The 19184-nt window shown below is 38.7% G+C and overlaps 1 protein-coding gene across 7 annotated transcripts in view; it reads left to right on the top strand.

Moving 5' to 3' along the window:
• The window catches only part of SCEL (sciellin), a 47943-nt gene that overhangs the window by 7898 nt on the left and 20861 nt on the right, over window positions 1-19184 (top strand). For 4 of the 7 annotated variants that reach the window (XR_015734572.1, XR_015734571.1, XM_034417824.3 and 1 more), the window contains exons 3-9: window positions 2235-2352; window positions 4939-5001; window positions 6348-6416; window positions 9575-9643; window positions 12541-12600; window positions 13221-13271; window positions 15708-15767. Coding sequence is in view for 5 of the 7 variants with exons in the window: in XM_034417824.3 (XP_034273715.2) it covers window positions 2235-2352; window positions 4939-5001; window positions 6348-6416; window positions 9575-9643; window positions 12541-12600; window positions 13221-13271; window positions 15708-15767 (490 nt within the window). In the remaining 2 variants the exon portion in view is untranslated. The remainder of the gene's footprint in view (window positions 1-2234; window positions 2353-4938; window positions 5002-6347; window positions 6417-9574; window positions 9644-12540; window positions 12601-13220; window positions 13272-15707; window positions 15768-19184) is intronic. The other 3 variants (XM_087895488.1, XM_087895489.1, XM_087895490.1) reach the window with 1 other exon arrangement.

Genomic DNA, 19184 nt, shown 5'->3' with positions numbered 1-19184 from the left:
TCACAAAAAGGAAATATGAAGAACTGAAATGCCTTGCAACAATATGCAAGAGTGTGGATATATGTGTGTGTGTGTGCATGTGTGTAGGGCAGCTGGGTGCTTTCCTGTATTAAGAATAAAACATGCAGTTTAATTGCAAATGCGTTGATTAAACTTCTTTCACCACTTTTAAGCTATAAAAGTCATTTTAGCAATGTGTTTAGCAGCTGTTAAACACTATGATTAAGTAGCAGCTTGATTTTAAATTAAGAAAATTACCTGAAGCTTTGCTTGCATTGGTGGAGACAAGACATGTTCAAGGCTAAATATTTTAACCAGGGAGGAAGCCTGTTTACAAATTGTTAGTGTTGATAATGTTAATTGTTAATAATAATATTGATAATTAATAATAAAGTTAATAACAACTTGAACACCATTGGCATTGACAAATTCACCATCAGTTAGGCAACCATATTCTGTTGTTTTTCTGCTGTTACAAAAGGCAGCTTTACTAGGAATAGCTTACATCCTGTGATGATACTTTTAGCATCATCAAACATCTGCCTATCCCAGGTCCTTGGGAAAAACTCAGTAGGTGAACAAAAAATGCCAAATCCATTCTGAACATCTGGCTGACTCTGCAATGAACCATAATCAAAATTGTCAATAAAAAAGACCAAACGAAGAACAGAAAAGTTGGCAGTAGAGGTAACCAGCATAGCTATTGAATTTTCATTCTGAAACCAGGCACACTCATCTCTTCCTCAGAAAGACCAAAGTTCTCCAACTAATGAAGAATTCAAATAAAGAATACTGAGTATCTAGAACAGCAGCAAATACAACAGAATAAGGTTGCCTGCATTGAAGTGTGTTACAAAGAAATAGCTAACACAAGCATTAAAAGATGCAAATAGTATAATATGAAATAAAAGTACCAGTAGATACAAATCAAGTAATGTATAGCAATTGCAGATCTAACTGAATACCTGGGATGCAAAATCAATAAAGAAGAAAAAAGCCAAACAATGCATCATCAAAATGGAAGGTCAGGACCAGCAAGCTGAGATCAGATGCAAGCCAGCTACAACAGACGAAAGAAAAGAAGCTAAAGATTAAAAAGACCAAAGAATACCTGATCAAAAATGTCACTTAGAAACAAGGAACACCAAGGAAGCACTGGAAATAATGAAGCAGCAAGTAACAGTCAAGAAGATCAGCAGATACAAAGCTTGAATTGCAAATTATAGGCAGACTCTCCAATTTCAATTCAATTCAGTAATTATGTGTTCTTACTACAACAGCAGAAGTGTATATAGCTGCCAAAATGTATCTTGGACACATTTCAAATAATGTATCTGGCTACATTCTTCCACATGCTAATTTGAAACTTTGTTCTATCAAATCCGTCACTTTTCAGAGTGAGATGGTTGGCATGTAAGTTTAATAATAAATAACTTCAGAATGGTTTACTTTTAAATAGATATGCAGAAATGTTGCACTTTGTAAGAGTTTGAGAAGAAAAACAATGAAGAAACAAATATATTGAAAACTAATACCAGGCTGACTTTTTCTAGATTTGGAAGCTAAGCAGCCAACCTAAGCAAATATTTTAAGTTAATAGTTGGATGGGTAGCTAGTGCTGTAAGTTAGACCAGGAAGCTAAAAACAATTCTGGAAGAAAGCATAAGTGATGGATAGAGGCTTGGCATTCTATCCAGACTTGTGTTCAAATGTAACCACATTTAACAGTAACAGAGTTGGAAGGGACCTTGGAGGTTATCTAATCCAATCCCCTGTTCACGGAGGAGACTTGTACTAGGGATTCGAACCGCTGAACCTTTCTGATCGACAAGCTCAGTGTCTTAGTCACTGAGCCACCTAGTCATTTGGCAACTTGAAAGATGGTTGTCCTCCATTCTAAGCTCCCTTTTATACCCACCCATTCTCTTCCCATCACACAATTGATTGTTTTTCCCACCAGCAGGCAACATTCAGTAGAGTCAGAAGAATACCAGAAGAATTCACAACATATAAAAACAATAAACTTTAAATATAAACAAAACCCTGTACCAACGTCATTCCTGAGACAGAATTAAGCTTGGCAGTTGAGGCATCAAAACTTAAGTTGGCACAGTTTTCTGCCAACTCAGAGATTAGCGGAATGACTCCTGGGGCAACTAAACTCTGTGATGTTCCAAAAAGATTTAATTACATTGTATTATGTACTGTCTAACATACTGCTGATATATTTACAGATGCTAAGAATGCTTCCCTTGCGATGAAGAGCAGACAGCAAGTTATTAATGAGGTCAACAAGCGAAGAACCCTTTTGCAAGATAATAGCTGGATAAAGAAAAGGCCTGAGGAGGAAGGGTAAGGAAAGAACCCACTGGCTTTTTGGCAATATGATCAGACTTTGCAACTTTTTATAGACTTTTCATGTAAAATCCATGGAAGACACTGACTTGTTTTCATTAAAGCCTGCTGAAGTTTTCGGCTTGGTTTTCCAAATACAGTAAATATTTCCCAGGTGGGTATTTATAACTTGTAATTTACATACCTGAAGCCATTCCTCACTTGCATTTATTCACTGCATAAACAGCATAGCAATCACTTTTTTTCTGCTGTGTTTCCATGAAACTCTCTTTTCTTGTCCTGAGCCCATGAGGGACTCAGCCGTGACTCCCTCTCTTGGCTTAACTTCTTAGTTAACTGCTACTAAAACAATATTTCTTCCTATTCTGACACTTTTCAAGAGCATCCTCAAAGTCTATAAAATCTATTAGGCCTTCTCTCTCATTGCATTACCTTGGAGAAAAGTGATGGGATTGGAGAATGGCTCAGTGCAGAGACAGGAGAGTAGGATAAGAATTAAGAAGTGGGACAACCAATTTCATGCAGGTATTGTTTTCTGCTGACTGTAAATTGAATAGAGAACTACTGAACAAAGAACCACTGGAAGCTTTTAACAAGAGACTGGACAGCTTGTTAGAAATCCTGTTTATATATAACACCACAGAGCAAACAAAGAGTACAGTCACCATGTGTTTTACTGTTCAACCACTTTAACTGTAACAGGAAACAGGAAACTCTACTTACAACAAAAAAGCATAGAGTATATATCATAGATCCAAACTTGTAAACACTGCTATCTACTGCCTGAATACTACTGTAGTTGTTGCGTAAAAATACATTCCAACAATGAATTCCAACACAGCCATTTGTCTGGAATGATACAGGGTCTCCAGCTTGAGGGGGAGGTTGGACTAGAAGACCTCCATGGTCCCTTCCAACTCTTGTTATTCTGTTATTGATTGATTTATATAGCTGTCCTTCTCACCTTATGTGATTGTAGGTTTCTTACAATAAAACAGATAAAATACCTAAAATAAGACAGTATAAAGACAAATAGAAATAACCACATACTGCAGCATCCAGGTGCAGTCTAACAGATCATCCATACAACGAGGACATGGCTCAATCCCATGCCCAGGGCACCACGAAGTCATCAAGGATTTAGAAAATGCCAACAGGAACAAGGCCAATTTAATCTTGGGTGGAATTATGTTCCAAAGGGTGGGTACTATAGCAGAAAAGGCTCTCCTCCTGGGCCCTGCCAAATTAACACTTCCTAGTCAATGCTACCTGGATCATCTCCTTTCTGCCAGATTGGATAGAGAGGGTTAAAACAATTGGGGAGAGATGATCCTATAAGTAATATAATTTGGTAATCAAGGAGGGCTCTGAAAGGCTAAATGTGATTGATCATTTTGGGGTTCATTTTTGTGCCATTGAGCCAGTCCAGCAAATTGATGGTTTAATGTACTGTGCAAATTAGATTCATTCACTTATTAAGGGATTAGCATGTTTTGGAAATGGAGCCATATGATTTGCAAGGTAGAAATAGAAGAGAAAAGAAGATGGGTATTGAAGAAATGGTTTAAATTAAACATAGGCAACTGAAAATATGAAATATTTAGTAACACCTTTATAGAATTTTTTTGTGTATAGCATCTTGCAAACCTTGGAAACTTCATAACATCACTCCAGATGATGCAATAATTATGACCAATAATTGAAAAGAAGTTTTGGAATGCATCTATTCATTCTCCCATATCAATTATGGACGATATACAAATGTTGTAACACAAAATATTTCATTTAATTTAATGGTTTTCAGAGTTTGTTCCAGTGAATCTTAGAGTGTCTCAAAAATTTAATGTTTCTTCATGTGAAAATACATGAGATTACTTTGAAAGTAGCCTAACAGTTTGAAAACCATATACCATCCTAGACAAGGATGCTCAGTTCTGGATTTAAAGTTAGTTTCCTTTGGATGTCATGAAATCCAGGGTTTATTTGGACAGAGTTGAATTGCAGTGAGCTTGGGATTTGGATGCTTTCCATTTTCTCCTCTTACTGTAGTCCACTTTAAAATAACTAAAGCATATTGAGTTAGTAAGATTTGAAAGTGTCATTGGAATTTACAGCTTTAACAAAAAGTTTCGTAAACTTTTGCTATGATATTTAGTCCAATTTACAGATAGTCCTTAACTTACGATTATTCATTTAGGAACTATTCAAAGTCAAGACTGTATTGAGTGACTTAGAACTGTCACATTGTCCCCATGATCAATCTCATGATTGTGATTCAAGAATTGGCAAGCGGCATATATTTTTGACAGTGGCCGTGTCCTGAGGTCACAAGATTGTCATTTGCAACCATTCCACCCAATTTCCAATAAGCAAACTCAATGGGAAAACCAGCAAGGAAGATTTTTAAAAATCGCAATCATGTGATGACTTAACGATCATGGTCATAAAATCAGGTGCAGTCACGTGATGCCTCACTTAACAATCACACCAGTGAACAATGAATTTTCCAGTCCAATTGTGGTTGTAAGTCAAGGACTGCCTGTACTATATTTAAGGGTGATATTTAATTTTTGTTTATTGCAGCACCAATGAAAACTATGGCAGAGTGGTTCTTAATCAGTATAAATCACAAGAAAGCTTGCACAGGTACAGTATCATTTTAATGTATATATTCTTTCCTATGCCCATTTCATTTGCAATGTTGCAATTCATTGTACTCTTAATAATTTGTGATAAGAACCTAATGTATTAATTGAGCAAAGTCAGGCCTTTGGTTTAATTCAGACATTGGGATTTTCGGTTACTTGATTGTAATGCATTAATTTCTTCATTGTTTAGAGTAATCATGAAGTCTGACGTACCCATTAAATCATAACACGATTTTGATAGTCAGCCCTATGAGTAGTTTAATTGATAACAATTGCACTATGTAATTTTTAAAATGAAGTTGATCCAACCAATCTTTTTAGAGGATTTTAAAGAGGAAATAATTAGCATTGAATTTGTAATAAAAGTGGAATCTCCTGTTATTATGTAGGACAGGAAAAAATACTACTTCCTGTCTCTTGAACACTTTATTCATTAAATTGAGATCTGATGTTGTTGTTAATATAATTAAATATGATTGCCATTTCTAGGCTGCAAATATTTGGATGACTAATAGAAGATAGATCAGGAAACACAAATTCCTTGTTTCCATTTCTGGCCATTCAGAAAATAACTTTTTCAGCTCAAATATGATAACCATAATGGAAAGTGATTTTATCTTAGTTTTGTTTTCACATACAACATATAATCAAATTATGGAAAGAAGGGATTTTATTTATGTTAAGGATAAAAATTATATGGTTTAAGCATGCTTGGGATAAACACATGTCCATCATGCAACAAAAAACATAAAATAAAATTTAATAAAATATAAAAATAATAATTAAAAATGATAAATTAATTAAAAAGAAAACAAAAACAAATAAACTCAAAGGACAAACTCGATGGACCATTAGATCTTTTTTTGCCATCAGTTCTCTATTTTCTATGTTCCTAATTTTGTATAATTGGATTCAGGCAATTCCTGTCATTTATGATAGAGACAGTCTGTAATAATGTTGCAAATAACAAATTTGAGAATGCTGAAATCTCAGTGGGGAATTCGTTAACATGATTTGGATTCAACATAGATTAATTGAAATTGATACATAAATTAGACATAAATAACAAATGCTTATTATACTTTTCTCATTTATAGCATACCTAATTGTGAAGATAATTTTATAATATTAAATGTGTGTTGTTTAATAAAGAAAATATTATTTTAAACAATATTTTATTAATTATATTAGCAGAGATGCTGTTACACCTTAGTTTATTCCATAGTTCCAAAGATAATTTTAAATAGGCTAAACAGCTGGTAAATGGTACTTCTGTGAGATGGTAACTAATTATAATTAATAATTATTAACTATCATGAATTAATCTTCCTTTCTTAATAATAGGAACCTAGAAGGGGAGGATGATGAGAAAGCTATGCTTAATCGATACAGATCTGATACTACTTTAGACAGGTAAAAAATTAATTTACACTTGTTTTCTTTGCTTTTGTATAATATTATGCAATATGAATGAAAGCAAATTTCTTCAGGTTAAAAAGCTTTATTAATTTAAGTATTTCTTTTACATTTTATGACTATGATGTAACATAGTTCTATATTTGAGTTTTAAGCTCATCTGCAATTCAATTCAAGGTGTGTACTCAAAAGTGACTTAAGCCAATATATTTTATGAAACAGGCTTTAACTCTCAGCTCCTACTTTATACAGTAGTTGTCTTGATTTGCATCACAGATCTGACACCTTAAATTAGTCTAAGCTAATTTTGAATGTTGTTGTTGTGAAGATTCACAATCCTCAGAGCAATTTGAAAGATAGGTAGAATATAAAACTTGGTAGTAAATGCAACAGTACCCTCTGTTTTGGCTTCTACAGATTGAAGATTCTCATCTAAGATTGTTTGAAGAAATTAATTAACTCAAAATTATGCTATAAAATTATCAGTTCTATATTTCTCAGACCAGAGCTTGAGCTATAGTTTAGCTGTCTCCTGTATTTTGTACTTTCCTAAGTATTGTGATGCAGTTTTTGGATTTAGGATACAATTTTTAAAAACAAAAACAGAATGTGTAGTGTACACAGTTGTTAAAATCAAGTTCAGTTTAATATAGAAAAATGCTATGTCGCTTCGATTAATTATTGTGAAAAGAATTTGTTTATGTGGTAGGAATATGAGTTTAGTCTCTACATCCGAGAGAAATTTACCAATCCAATTCCATGTGTACCTCCCGGAATTTATCAGGATTTCTAGATTAATGTCATTAAAGCCTGGTCCTGGTGCTTTACTACATTACAGATTATCAATGACAGTGTCAATTTCCTTTAAAAAGAAGGGACAAGAGTATTCAGAAGGCATTCATCCTGACTGCCAAAAAGCTGAAAGCACTTTCTTGATGAGAGAGGAGTGTCCTTTTACCTTTGGAGCTTTGGAGAGAGATACAATTTGAGAGGCTATTTGGTCAGGAGTTACACTTGGTGTTTGTTGTGCAAGTTTTTTACCTCTATCCAATTTCCTTAATAGCCTCCAAGCTTTCCTGCTGAATTTGCTGAAATTTAGTGATTCTGTGTATTGAATCCTTTGGGCCAGTTGACTTTTTGAAAGTTCCCTCCAGATCTAGGGATCGAGCGAATTAGGGGAATATGAATTCCAAATTCTAGCAAGATACGATGGTATTGGCTGTGCGGGAATATATCCGTTACTTTGCTGTTTATAGGGACTGGCACTGGCTGCAAGTTTGGGCAAAGCACAAGTCTCGATCAGTTCCATTCCACTGATTTAAACATGCCCTTATCTTTAGCATTGAAAATCAGTTGGACTTTGCTGCTCCCCAATTGGACAATTGATCACTGTTGTCATCAGTAGAACGGTATTTCCAATTAACGTGATGGCTATTGAAATCCCCCACGTAGATTGTTGAGTGCGGCTTGATGTTCAGGACATGCTGTGGCCATGATGTCAGAGGTGGTTTATAGATGTTCACTATTGTTAGATTACCTGGGTTGAAAACTACTTCATGTATATTGTTGTTTGTAAAGGTAAAGGTAAAGGTTCACCCGCACATATGTGTTAGTCGTTCCCGACTCTAGGGGGCGGTGCTCATCTCCGTTTCAAAGCCAAAGAGCCAGCGCTGTCCGAAGACTTCTCAGTGGTCATGTGGCCGGCATGACTAACCACCAAAGGCGCAAGGAGCACTATTACCTTCCCACCAAAGTGGTCCCTATTTTTCTACTTGCATTTTTTACTTACTTTCGAACTATTAGCTGGGACAAGTAACGGGAGCTCACTCGGTTACGCAGTGCTAGGGATTCGAACTGCTGAACTGCCCACCTTCTGATCGACAAGCTCAACATCTTAGCCACTGAGCCACCATGTCCCTCTTGTTTGTAGAGACTGACAATAAGGAGGCATTCTCTGGATTCCTTCTAACATATGTAGCCATGCCATAGCTGTAGTGATAATTGGCTCCCAACAGGTCATAGACATGAATCTTACCTCTTCCGAGTTGCTGTTCTTCATTTTCTATGAGTGGTGCTAGAGAACTCCCGCTGTGCCCGTCTCTAGGTTGCCTTTGAAGGTCCAGGGCTTCTCACAATCACCTCAGTGTAGACAGTTCAAGGGCTGCTATGCAGAGGTGAGTGTCAGCAGGTTCTGACCAGTTCTGGAGATCCAGTAGCGGAAATTTTGAGTAGTTCGGAGAACCAGTAGTAAAAATTCTGACTGGCCCGCACCCATCTATTCTCTGCCTCCCAAGTCCCAGCTGATCGGGAGGAAATGGAGATTTTGCAGTAACCTTCCCCTGGAGTAGGGTGGGAATGAAGATTTTACAGTATCCTTCCCCTGCCACGCCCACCAAGCCATGCCCACCAAGCCACACCCACAGAACCGGTAGTAAAAAAAATTGAAACCCACCACTACTGCTATGCCACATCCTCTTCACTCGGTCAGAGACCAAAAGCCAAACTAACAGCCATTTTAGCTGTAAACATGCTGGGTTTGTGTTTGAATGTCATGGGAATGCAGGAAATCGGGTTAGTTCCCTGACCATGCTTAAATCAACTGCAAACATGTGCCAGGAAAGGGCTTATATTTTGTCTTTGGTGTAATTTTGTTGGCTTAAAGGAAATAGGTGTTAAACGTAACTCCCTCTTTGATTCGATATAATCACTGTGTTTTAAAGGGAATTCTCTATGATGGGTGTCTTTAGGTTACAGTACAGTAAACTTCCCAATCAATTATGTTTGATGATTAATGGAACATTTGAAGTGGTAAGGGATCACTTTAATTGCAGAGACTCTTTGCTTCTTTGTTAAAGGACTTGGTAGAATATTTTAATGTTACTGCCATGGAACACTAGAAAAATAATAAATTCAATTGATAAAATAATATTTTACCACATTAGAAAAAAAAAATCTAAGTATCATGGTGCTATTCTGATGGTCATTAGGAAATTGCATGAAAAAGCTAATGGTGGTTTTTTTGTTTTTTATTTTACTTTCAAGGAAATACTAGCTTTTAATTTTAAAGCTACTTTTTACATTTTAAAAGCTAGTAACCTTTTAATTTAAAAACAAACCAGTTTATATCTAATGTGAAAACTATCTTTGCTATTTAGGATTCCTGGCAGAAGTGATACTAATAAGATAAACACCTCACCTATCTTAGACAGCAGGATAAATAAGAGGTAAATATGCATCAGCTGGGGATGTACCTGATTTGGTAGAGAATTGTGACTTTTCTGAGACTGAGCCTTTACATTTTGTTACAGCTTATTTGCCTTCCTCAGATCTGGATAAATTTTATGAGTTGTATCTCAGAAAAACATTTAACATAAAAAAATCTTTGTTAAATAAGTAGGTATGGTCCAGTGACTTTTATGCTGATATAATATACTGCATTGCTTATACAGGTAATCCTCGACTTACAACAGTTCATTTAGTGATGGTTCAAAGTTACAATGGCACTGAAAAAAATGACTTATGACCATTCTTCACACTTACGACCATTGCAGAATCCCTATCGTCACATGATCAAAATTCAGGTACTTCGCAACGGGTTCACATTTATGACCGTTGCAGTATCCTGGGGTCATGGTGATCCGCTTTTGCGACCCTCTGACAAGCAGTGGGGAATCCAGATTCACTTAACAACCATGTTACTAACTTACCAAATGCAGTGATTCGCTTAAGAACTATGGCAAGAAAGGTTAAAATGGGGCAAACTCACTTAACAAATGTTTCACCTATCAACATAAATTTTGGGCTCAATTATGGTCATAAGTCGAGGACTACCTGCATGCCACTATGGAGAGAACTAGAAGATAGGAATTGCGGTTTATTTTCTTGGCATGTCATCTCAGTGTAACAACTAGTAAGGTGAACTGTGTATCCCATATGGAATGAGATAATTTCATGTTTACTGCTACAGCTTATATGTGTGTGTGTGTGTATTTCCTCTTATCAAAATAAGTGTAGCCTCTGGTTTGATCCACTAAAGGAAGTTCCTCCAAGCAGCCATGAATCACATTCTCCCTGAGACTACAAATAGTAGTGGAGGGCAAATGGGGGATGTGTAGTCAAACATCTTGAAAGGTGTTCTTTGTACCGATGAGTTGTGTAAAATCTAATGAGTTTTAATCATGCAGTGTCTTGACCAGAAAGAATTCCCTTTTAGTTACAAAACTAAGTGAATGGTCTTAGCAGCCATAGTCTTAGTTGAGGGGTATCAAACTTGATTTCATTGAGGGCTGTATCAGGATTGTGTTTGGCCTCAGGAGCTGGAATAGGCATGGCTAGGGTAGGCATGGCCAGCTTGACATCACTCATGTCGGAGGGGGGGGGAGTCTGTGGTGGCCCGAGCGCTCTGCTAGTGAAAATGGGCTCCTGAGCTCCGTTTTTGGCTGGGATGGCCTCCTGCAACTCTCTGCCAGCAAAAATGGAGCGCCGCTGGCCAGTCCTTCACTGGTTCCAGGGCAGCCCCACGGGTCAGATCTAAACACCCCACAGGCTGGATTTGGCCTATGGGCCTTGAGTTTGATACCCCTGTCTTAGTTTAACAAGCCCATAGAGTTGTAAATATATACATGTAAATTGCCATAATGGAACTCTCGTAAATATTGCAGGAAGTTTAGATAATTTATAATTGCAACTAATTGGTCTCTGAAAGGTTGATTTCATGTTTTGGAATCAGCAACCCATCTTGTGATGGTATAAGGAAGAGAAGACACGTTCACAGATAAAAGAGACAGTAAACAGTAAACAACTGAGGACCCAGTTGTGGGGGCAATAAGCTGACTTTGTATAAATATACAAAAGGATGAAGGCTATTGCTGAGCACATTGTAAGCCGCCCTGAGTCTCCGGAGAAGGGTGGCATATAAATCAAATTAAAAAAAACAACAACAACAAAAAAAAAACCCAACACCATGTACCTGAGAAAACCGGGATTGTGAGAAGGTTAAATAACCCTGACTTGATACAGTATAAGTGGAGGCAGAGGGAAAATCTGGCAGTTTACCACAGAGTTCCCATAGCCTTTGCAATGTCTATTTCCTTATCTGATCTACCAAAGGGCTGGCGGATGGCTGAAGGGAGCAAAGAGGGTGAACGTGGAAGAGGCGGAGGGCAAGGCCATCTGTAGAGAGGGATGATGCATGTTAGGAAATGATAATTATCTAACTTGTTGGGTTGGCAATATATAAAACCTCAATATAGCTTTAAGACTGTATTGCTGTATTGCATCATCCTGTGTCCTGATTGGTTAGCTCTGTAGCCAATGTCCTTAAGAGGGAGCTTGAAAGATGGTTAGTTTCTCTCTGTTGATCTTTGCTGACCATTACTGCTCTTCGCTGTGTTTGCTACTGTTTGCAACTGTTTATTGTGTATGACTACCACGACTGGTAAGAAGACTTTGTTATTGGAATATCCCTGGACTATTGTTTTACTATCTACTGCTTTATCTGTGTATGACCTGGACTGTTTATTGGACTGTGCCTTATTACTATTTCCTAAAAGTAAACCCAGTTCAGTGTATCTGTGTGTTGGCTGTGATTATTCGCAACTGCTCTCAATCGCTTTCATGTGCACACCCTTGCTACTCTAGGGTTGCTCTGTGAATTCCTCAACAATACATACAAAAGTAGTGTAAAGCTGACACCGCAAATTCCATCCCTTTTGTATGTGTGTCATAACACTGCACACACGTGCAAAAGATGTGACTCTTATATTGCGACAGCACGACACTTACCTTGAATAAATTCTAGCAGTTCCCTCAGGAAGAGGTTTGCTGATTCCCTTTTCACAAAGTTCCTTCACTTTTTCTGGCTGAATCTTTACAAATCTTTATAAGATCAAGGATAGCTGTTCCCTTTGTGCCTTCCTCCATCCTTCGAACATGGACACTATCATTTTCAACGATTTCCTGGAAGGACCATGCTTGGCAGGGTTTGTCTTGTAAATTGCTAGAAAGGTAGATCCATACCCATTAGAAGGTAGCTATTAGAGACTTTTAGTGTTTCAGTTATCAGCTAAATTTCAGAGTATATTGAGAATAAATCACCTTGGCATTTGTTTCAAATTCGCAGGTACCAAGACATAGATGATTTTATCAAAGTGAATCATACCTCTAAATGGGAAGAGAAGTGGTAAGTCTTCAAGTGCAATCAGCACTGAGATTGTATTTTGAAAAGAGTATTATTTTAATTTTCCCTAGTCATTGTCACTCCACCCACCCCCCCAAAAAACTCCATGTGACTATAACATTGATAAGGAGGCAATGCTTTCACTTTTACGCTTCCTTGTAGAATTTTAAAGCATATATATGCATACCAGGGGTGAAATCCAAAATTTTTCCCTACCAATTCTGTGGGTATGGCTTGTTGGCATGGCAGGGGAAAGATATTGCAAAATCTCCATTCCCACCCCACTCTAGGGCCAGCCAGAGGTAATATTTGCCGGTTCTCCGAACTACTCAAAATTTCTGCTACCGGTTCTCCGGAACCTGTTAGAACCTGCTGGATTTCACCCCTGATACATACCCACTTCTTTCCAAGTATTATGTAGCTATATTGTTCATACACATTATTTGTTAAATTTATTCCTTGCCTTTTTATTAAAAATAAGCCAGTGTTGCTAATAATAACTGCTCGCAGATAGAATCCAGGGTTGTAATTCAGATGTTAAAATATATTTAAAGGAATGAAAGCCCAACAATAATTCTACCTGCTTGAAATCTTTGTACTGATTTTGTTTCATGTTAAACAAGCCGTGACTTGGAGAGTCTGATTGCAGTCAAAGATAATAACAGCAAGGAGGGGTAAGTCTCCATTCACTTTGTGGTATAGGTACAGGTAGTCCTCGAGTTACAATAGTTCATTTAGGGACTGTTCAAAGTTACAACATTATTGAAAAAGTGACTTATGATCATTTTTCACACTTACGACCATTGCCGCATCTCCATGGTCACATGATTAGAATTCCGATGCTAAGCAACTGGTTCATACTTATGACTGTTGCAGTGTCCTGGGGGTCATGTGATCCCTTTTTATGACCTTCTGACGAGCAAAGTCAATGGGGAAGCTGGATTCAATTAACCAGCCTGTTACTAATTTAACAACTGCAGTGATTCACTTAACAGCTATGGCAAGAAAATGGGGCGACATTCACTTAACAACTGTCTCCCTAAGCAATTGAAATTTTGGGCTCATTTGTGGTCGTAAGTCGAGGACTACCTGTATTTAGTATTAATTTGTACTACTTTCCACCATTCTTGATGCTGCAGAAAAGTATTCAGGTAATCCTTGGAGAAGGGTGGTACATAGTTAGGATCGGGATTTCTGTTGGTAAGCGATGCGGATATGAAGCATAAGGTCACATGACTGCGTTGCTTAGCAATGGCAATGCCCACAATCCCTATTGCTACCATTAAACAAGATTTGCAATTTCCTGTTGGCTTCTAATAAATTAGTGGGAAGTTGCAAGTCTCATGCAGCTCACAAGCAGGCTGACAGGCAAGATACTGTTGGGTGGGGAAGGCTGCAGAGGGAACCATAAACAGCCAACATGGTGTTCTGACCCGGCTCCCAAACACAATAAGTCCGTTTATTAGGAGCGCCAGCAGCCGCGCTCTCACAGCAGGCTACGAAGTCTCTAAATCCTGTGGAAAAGGATACTCGCTCCCTTTCATCCTAAAATGGCCCCAATACACCAGGAGTCCCTCTCTCTTTCTCTTCCCACGCTTGTCAAAGGAAGTCCTGGAAGGTGCGTTTGCTTTCTTCCAGAAGCAGAGACACACATGCTCAGAAGGCACTGAAGATTCCAAGAAGAATTCTGATAATTTCCAGACAGCATTCGGGAGTGCAGGCTATCAGCGGCTGACAAGCAGGGAAATGAATAGTTGTCTGCCACACCTATTCATCTCCGCCCCCTGCCTTTTATCCCCAGAGCTAGGGTGGGGCAGTGGGTCTTCCATCCCAAGGACTGTGTTGTGGTCTGCCAGCAGCCTGCGGAGCTGGCAGTGGAGTCGGACAGTGAGGAAGCTGGGGAGGAACATGGGCCAGTCCTGGAGTCTGGGGAAGGCCCAGATAAGGGCTCTGCACTGGAGGCAGAGATGGGGCCAGGGCCTTCTGGGAATGATGTGTGGACTCTGGAGCCCCCAGAGTCGGGCAGCAAAGAGGCAGAGTATGTACAGAGCTGCCAGAAAGTAAGAGCAGCTAAAGCAAAAGGGACGACTCAGGAGTAAGGCCAGGAGATGATTGGCCCCTCCCATAAGGCTTAAAAGAGAAATAAAGGCACTTGGGGCCTTTTGCAGGAAAGTAACATTGCTAACTCTGTTTCCAGTCGGCATCTCTTGTTTGTTTCTGAACTTTGTGGGGCTTTGCCAAGTAAGGCCTTTGGCAAGGTGTCAAAGAAGATAAAAGTTGGTGATTATCCCGAAGGACTTCTTCCAAAGGACTTGTTTTGCAACTAATTGGGACTCAGCTGGGAATGAATGTAATTCTCAGCTGTTACAATAAAATAGGTTTCTTTGGGACTAATTGTGTCTTGTAATGACTCAGTAAGCCTAGGTCACAACACACTGTCCCATAGATTCCCACTGCTCTCTTCTTCTCTGCCTTCTGCACATCTGGGCATCAGGCACTGGACCCAGCTTTTCCTCCTCTTCCTCATCAGCCACCTCCACACCTGGGAGCTGTTGACTCTCCAGCTGAGGCTGATGGATGGCCCAGGCTCCGATTCTGTCTCTCTCTTTGACAGCTCCATTCCCTCTTCCCCCTTGGAGCTCTCAGATTGCTTTGATGCTGGCCCTGACTCCCACGCTGCCTCCTCATCTGATTTGGCTGCTGGAGGGGCCAGCGGCCGACAGGCCACAACACAGGGTACAAGCGGGGGTGCTTGTACCCTGTGTTGGATGCAGGATGCAGGAAGACTTGCAAGAGGTTGGCATAATGTGAGCCCTGCTGGGCTGCAAGTGGCTGTTGCAAGGCGTTCAGAGGGCACATGGGGGGAAGAAGCCCAGCACAAGTTCTGCAAGGCTTTGCTTTGAAAATGCTCATTTAGAGAGTGCTTCAATACTTAACAAGTTTCTACGGTAATTTGCAGATCACATAAGGTTAAGTAAGATAGAAAAAAAATATAAAACTTTCCATTTGCTTGAAGGAAGCTAAGCCTTTAGGTCTGCTGCTGGGGGCTGGAAGTTATCCTTCCCTTTATGCCTTTGAAAATAAATTACCATTGTTTTTTTTCTCTACAGAAACAAAGATCTGGATGACTTTATCATAGTGAATTGTACATTTGAGCCGTGTGACAGGAGGTGAGTTTTGCAGCCACACTGGGCGTTTGTATTACATTTCTAATCTAGTGTTGAAAACAATACATTTCATTATATATATATCCCAGTCCCTGTCTGCCAAAACCCCAGGTAAATTTTGCATTATTTTATTTATATCCTTTAAACATCTCTTCTGTTCTAATAAATGATATAAAACTTTAATTGTTATCAAAGATCAGTGCACAAAATGTTTCCGTGTGTGTGTCTGTACATAGTTCAGTGAGACAACTTAATTTAAAATACGAATTATAAAATTAATTGCAAAATTATACGAAGAAATGAGCTGTTGGGCTTTTACTGCAGTTTTACAAATTGGTGGTAAGACAACACTCTGTATTACACCTTGACTGGTATCTGACAGTAGCAGTTTAATGTAAACTCGTTTGCTTTATGTGGCATTTGTTGGATGCTAGATGGCATTTGCAAGAGTCCCTGGAAAAATCCCAGTTAAGGGCATATGCTGAATTGTCTCTGTCTGTGCCCAGTGATATATATAAAAAGGTTCATATCAGTGGTGAAATTCACTTACCTTCACTACTGGTTCGGGAATGTGAGCGCACACGCCTCTTTGGATTATGCTTGTCTGGGGGAGCAGAGACTTAAAACCAAGGACAATGACTCCGCAACTACAGCCAGCCAATCACACAACCCAAAAACAGACCAGGACTCAGAAACGTATTTAAAGGCTAGTGCTCCCTCAGACAAGCACAATCCAAAAAGCACTGAAGATGTCTCCTCTAATTGGGATGAAACGTTTGCAACCAAATCGCCAAGCTCAGAGCTCAAACCAACAACATAACCCATTGCTTCTTTTATATACTCAAGATGGGTTTCCTAAATCCTGAAACTTGAAATACCATCCCAAGTTATTTAAAGGAGGACATTTGCTTTATGCTGATCACACCCATGGCCTATCTACATGACTCATCTTTCTGCCAAAAACTATTATTCTAGATTTCTGATGATGTATAATCAAATTGCAAAGATTACAGTGCTTTAAAAGCATTAAGCGCTCTTTTTGCAACCAATTTAGGAAAATAAATATACTTAGAAAGGCCTTTTTCAAATGTCCAGAATGTGGAAGTCTCAATGCACTTGTTTTTTTTTTCTTTCTTTAATTTATATGCCGCCCTTCTCCAGAGACTCAGGGCGGCTTACAATGCGTTAAGCAATAGTACTTGTCCACTAGGCTTAACTAGGCAAGCTATCACAAATGTCACTTGTAATTCTAGTGTTAGCTGAGGATCAATAAGCACTCAAGTACTGGAAATCTGCTCTTTCAGGGGAAGGGCACCTCCAGTTTAAACTCTAACGCCAGTTTCCAATAACACCTTTCCTTGCTGGTCCTCCCTCATCCATCCCATTTTTTAATTTAGCTAGCATTTAAGGAGAAACGTGTGTCGTGGTTCAGGTACCAGGTCAGAGACTGGTAGACCATGAGTTCTGCTTCCACCTTAAGCTTGAAGCCAGCTGGATGACCATGGATGAATCACCCTACTTCATCTTTAGGAAGGAGACAGTGGCAAGCCACTCCCGAAAATCTTACCCAGAAAACCGCAGGGACTAATCCAGGCAATTGCCAGGTGTCAACACTGACTCAAAGGCACAACCCAACCCTTCCATTAAAGAGCACCCTTAAGTGCTTTCTTGGAACTGAATGGCAAGGATCAGCTGGGTGTCTGTTTTAAAATTACAGATGACTTTTCCCAAGGGATGCATTCTATAGCCCTTGAAGAACACCATAGATAATGTGTTGAATGACAAATTCCCAACCTGACAGGAAGGAGTGGAACCACTGTAAAACTGCAGCCGAGGGGATGGGATGAAATCAAAACAATTGACGGCATCTAAAATCAACCAGAAATCCAACAGAAATAACAGCTACATTTTCCACCTCCAGAGTTGTTTGATTTTTTTTTTTTTGGTAGGTTATCCATTTGGATGAGCATATCAGAATTAAAATCTTGCTTTAAATGGTTTTAGAAGGTCATTAACATTCATATGCATCTGAAGATATAAAGCCAGTTTTTCTGATTATCTTTCTAGAAACAGAATTACAGGTTGGCTTGTAATTAGACAGTTCTCATAGGGGATGAGAATTAATTCTCGCATGGGTATTTTAATGAAAGTGTCCCTTGTTCTGTATTAACTCTCAAGTAAGCTGAGAATTCTTCAGTTTATATTCCAGTTGGGGTAGCTTGTGCTTCATCACTCAGAACTTACTCATAAATAAAGGACTTGGTGCCAGTAGAAGGAAGAAGGTACTCGGGAACAATTTAAATTAAATTGACAATATTAATTTTGTTTTAACAATAAACAAGCAATGCTGACCTGCATTTTGTATTCCACTGATCTGTGACCTCTATTCTACAGATCACTCAAGCCAACAAAACAGTACAGGTAGTCCTCGATTTATGACTACAATTGAGCCCAAAATGTATGTTGTTAACTGATAAATTTGTAAAGTGAGTTTTGCCCCATTTTACCACTTTTCTTGCCACATTTGTCAAGTAAATCACTGCTAATTGTTAAATTAGCAACCTGGTTGTTAAGTGAATCTGATTTCCTTATTGGCTTTGCTTCCCAGAAAGTCGCAAAAGCAGATCACAAATATGAATTAGTTGTCAAGCATCTGAATGTAAATCACATGACCATGGGGATGGGGCAAAGGTCGGAACCCTGAAAAATGGTCATGTCACTTTTTTCAATGCCGTTGTAATTTTGAACGGTCACTAAGTGAACTGTTGTAAGTCGAGGACTATTGTATTGCTAAGAGATGATGTGGGAGATTTCCCAAGCATGTACTGTATAGGAAGCTACCAAGTGCCTGACTATTTTAACTAGTCCTACACCTGCAGAGATTTTTATTAGCTATCAATCTGCATCTGATCAGGGAATGATTTTCCTTGAAAACAGCGGCATGGATCTCCTGCAGATATATAGTATCAGAGTTTCTTGCAAGAATCAAATCCAGAAGCACACACGGATAACTGATTCAGCTGGATTCATTAACTTCTTTATATACATAATAACATTTGAAGTATTTACAGTACCAATAGTTGATTCTTCTAATGTGGTAGAAGTTGCAGGCAGAACACAAGGCAGGAGAGAACAGTTAGTTTCATTTCAGCAGAGCAGACAGCATGCACAGACTGCTTAGTTTCAGTTTCAATTTTCTGCACAGACTCAGAAGCTGCAGACTAAGACATGCCCTGGCTCCAGTCTGTCTTAGCTCCCAAACAGCCCTCATTGGTTGACTTATTTGCTATGCCTATACATTGGCTGACCTTGTTACCATGTCCTATTCCAGTTGATGAATATACTCTGAAATATAGCTGTACTTGAAAAGAAACCTAAATTTAGCATCTTCCCTGTTTGGTGCATAGGACTAACTATTAT

This window comes from Pantherophis guttatus, chromosome 5 (genome assembly GCF_059756535.1).
Source record: "Pantherophis guttatus breed Tessera chromosome 5, ASM5975653v1, whole genome shotgun sequence".
In the NCBI taxonomy this organism is placed as follows: Eukaryota; Metazoa; Chordata; class Lepidosauria; order Squamata; family Colubridae; genus Pantherophis; species Pantherophis guttatus.
The sequence above is the reverse complement of the archived record's forward strand: the minus strand, read 5'-3'. Positions and strand labels throughout refer to the sequence as shown.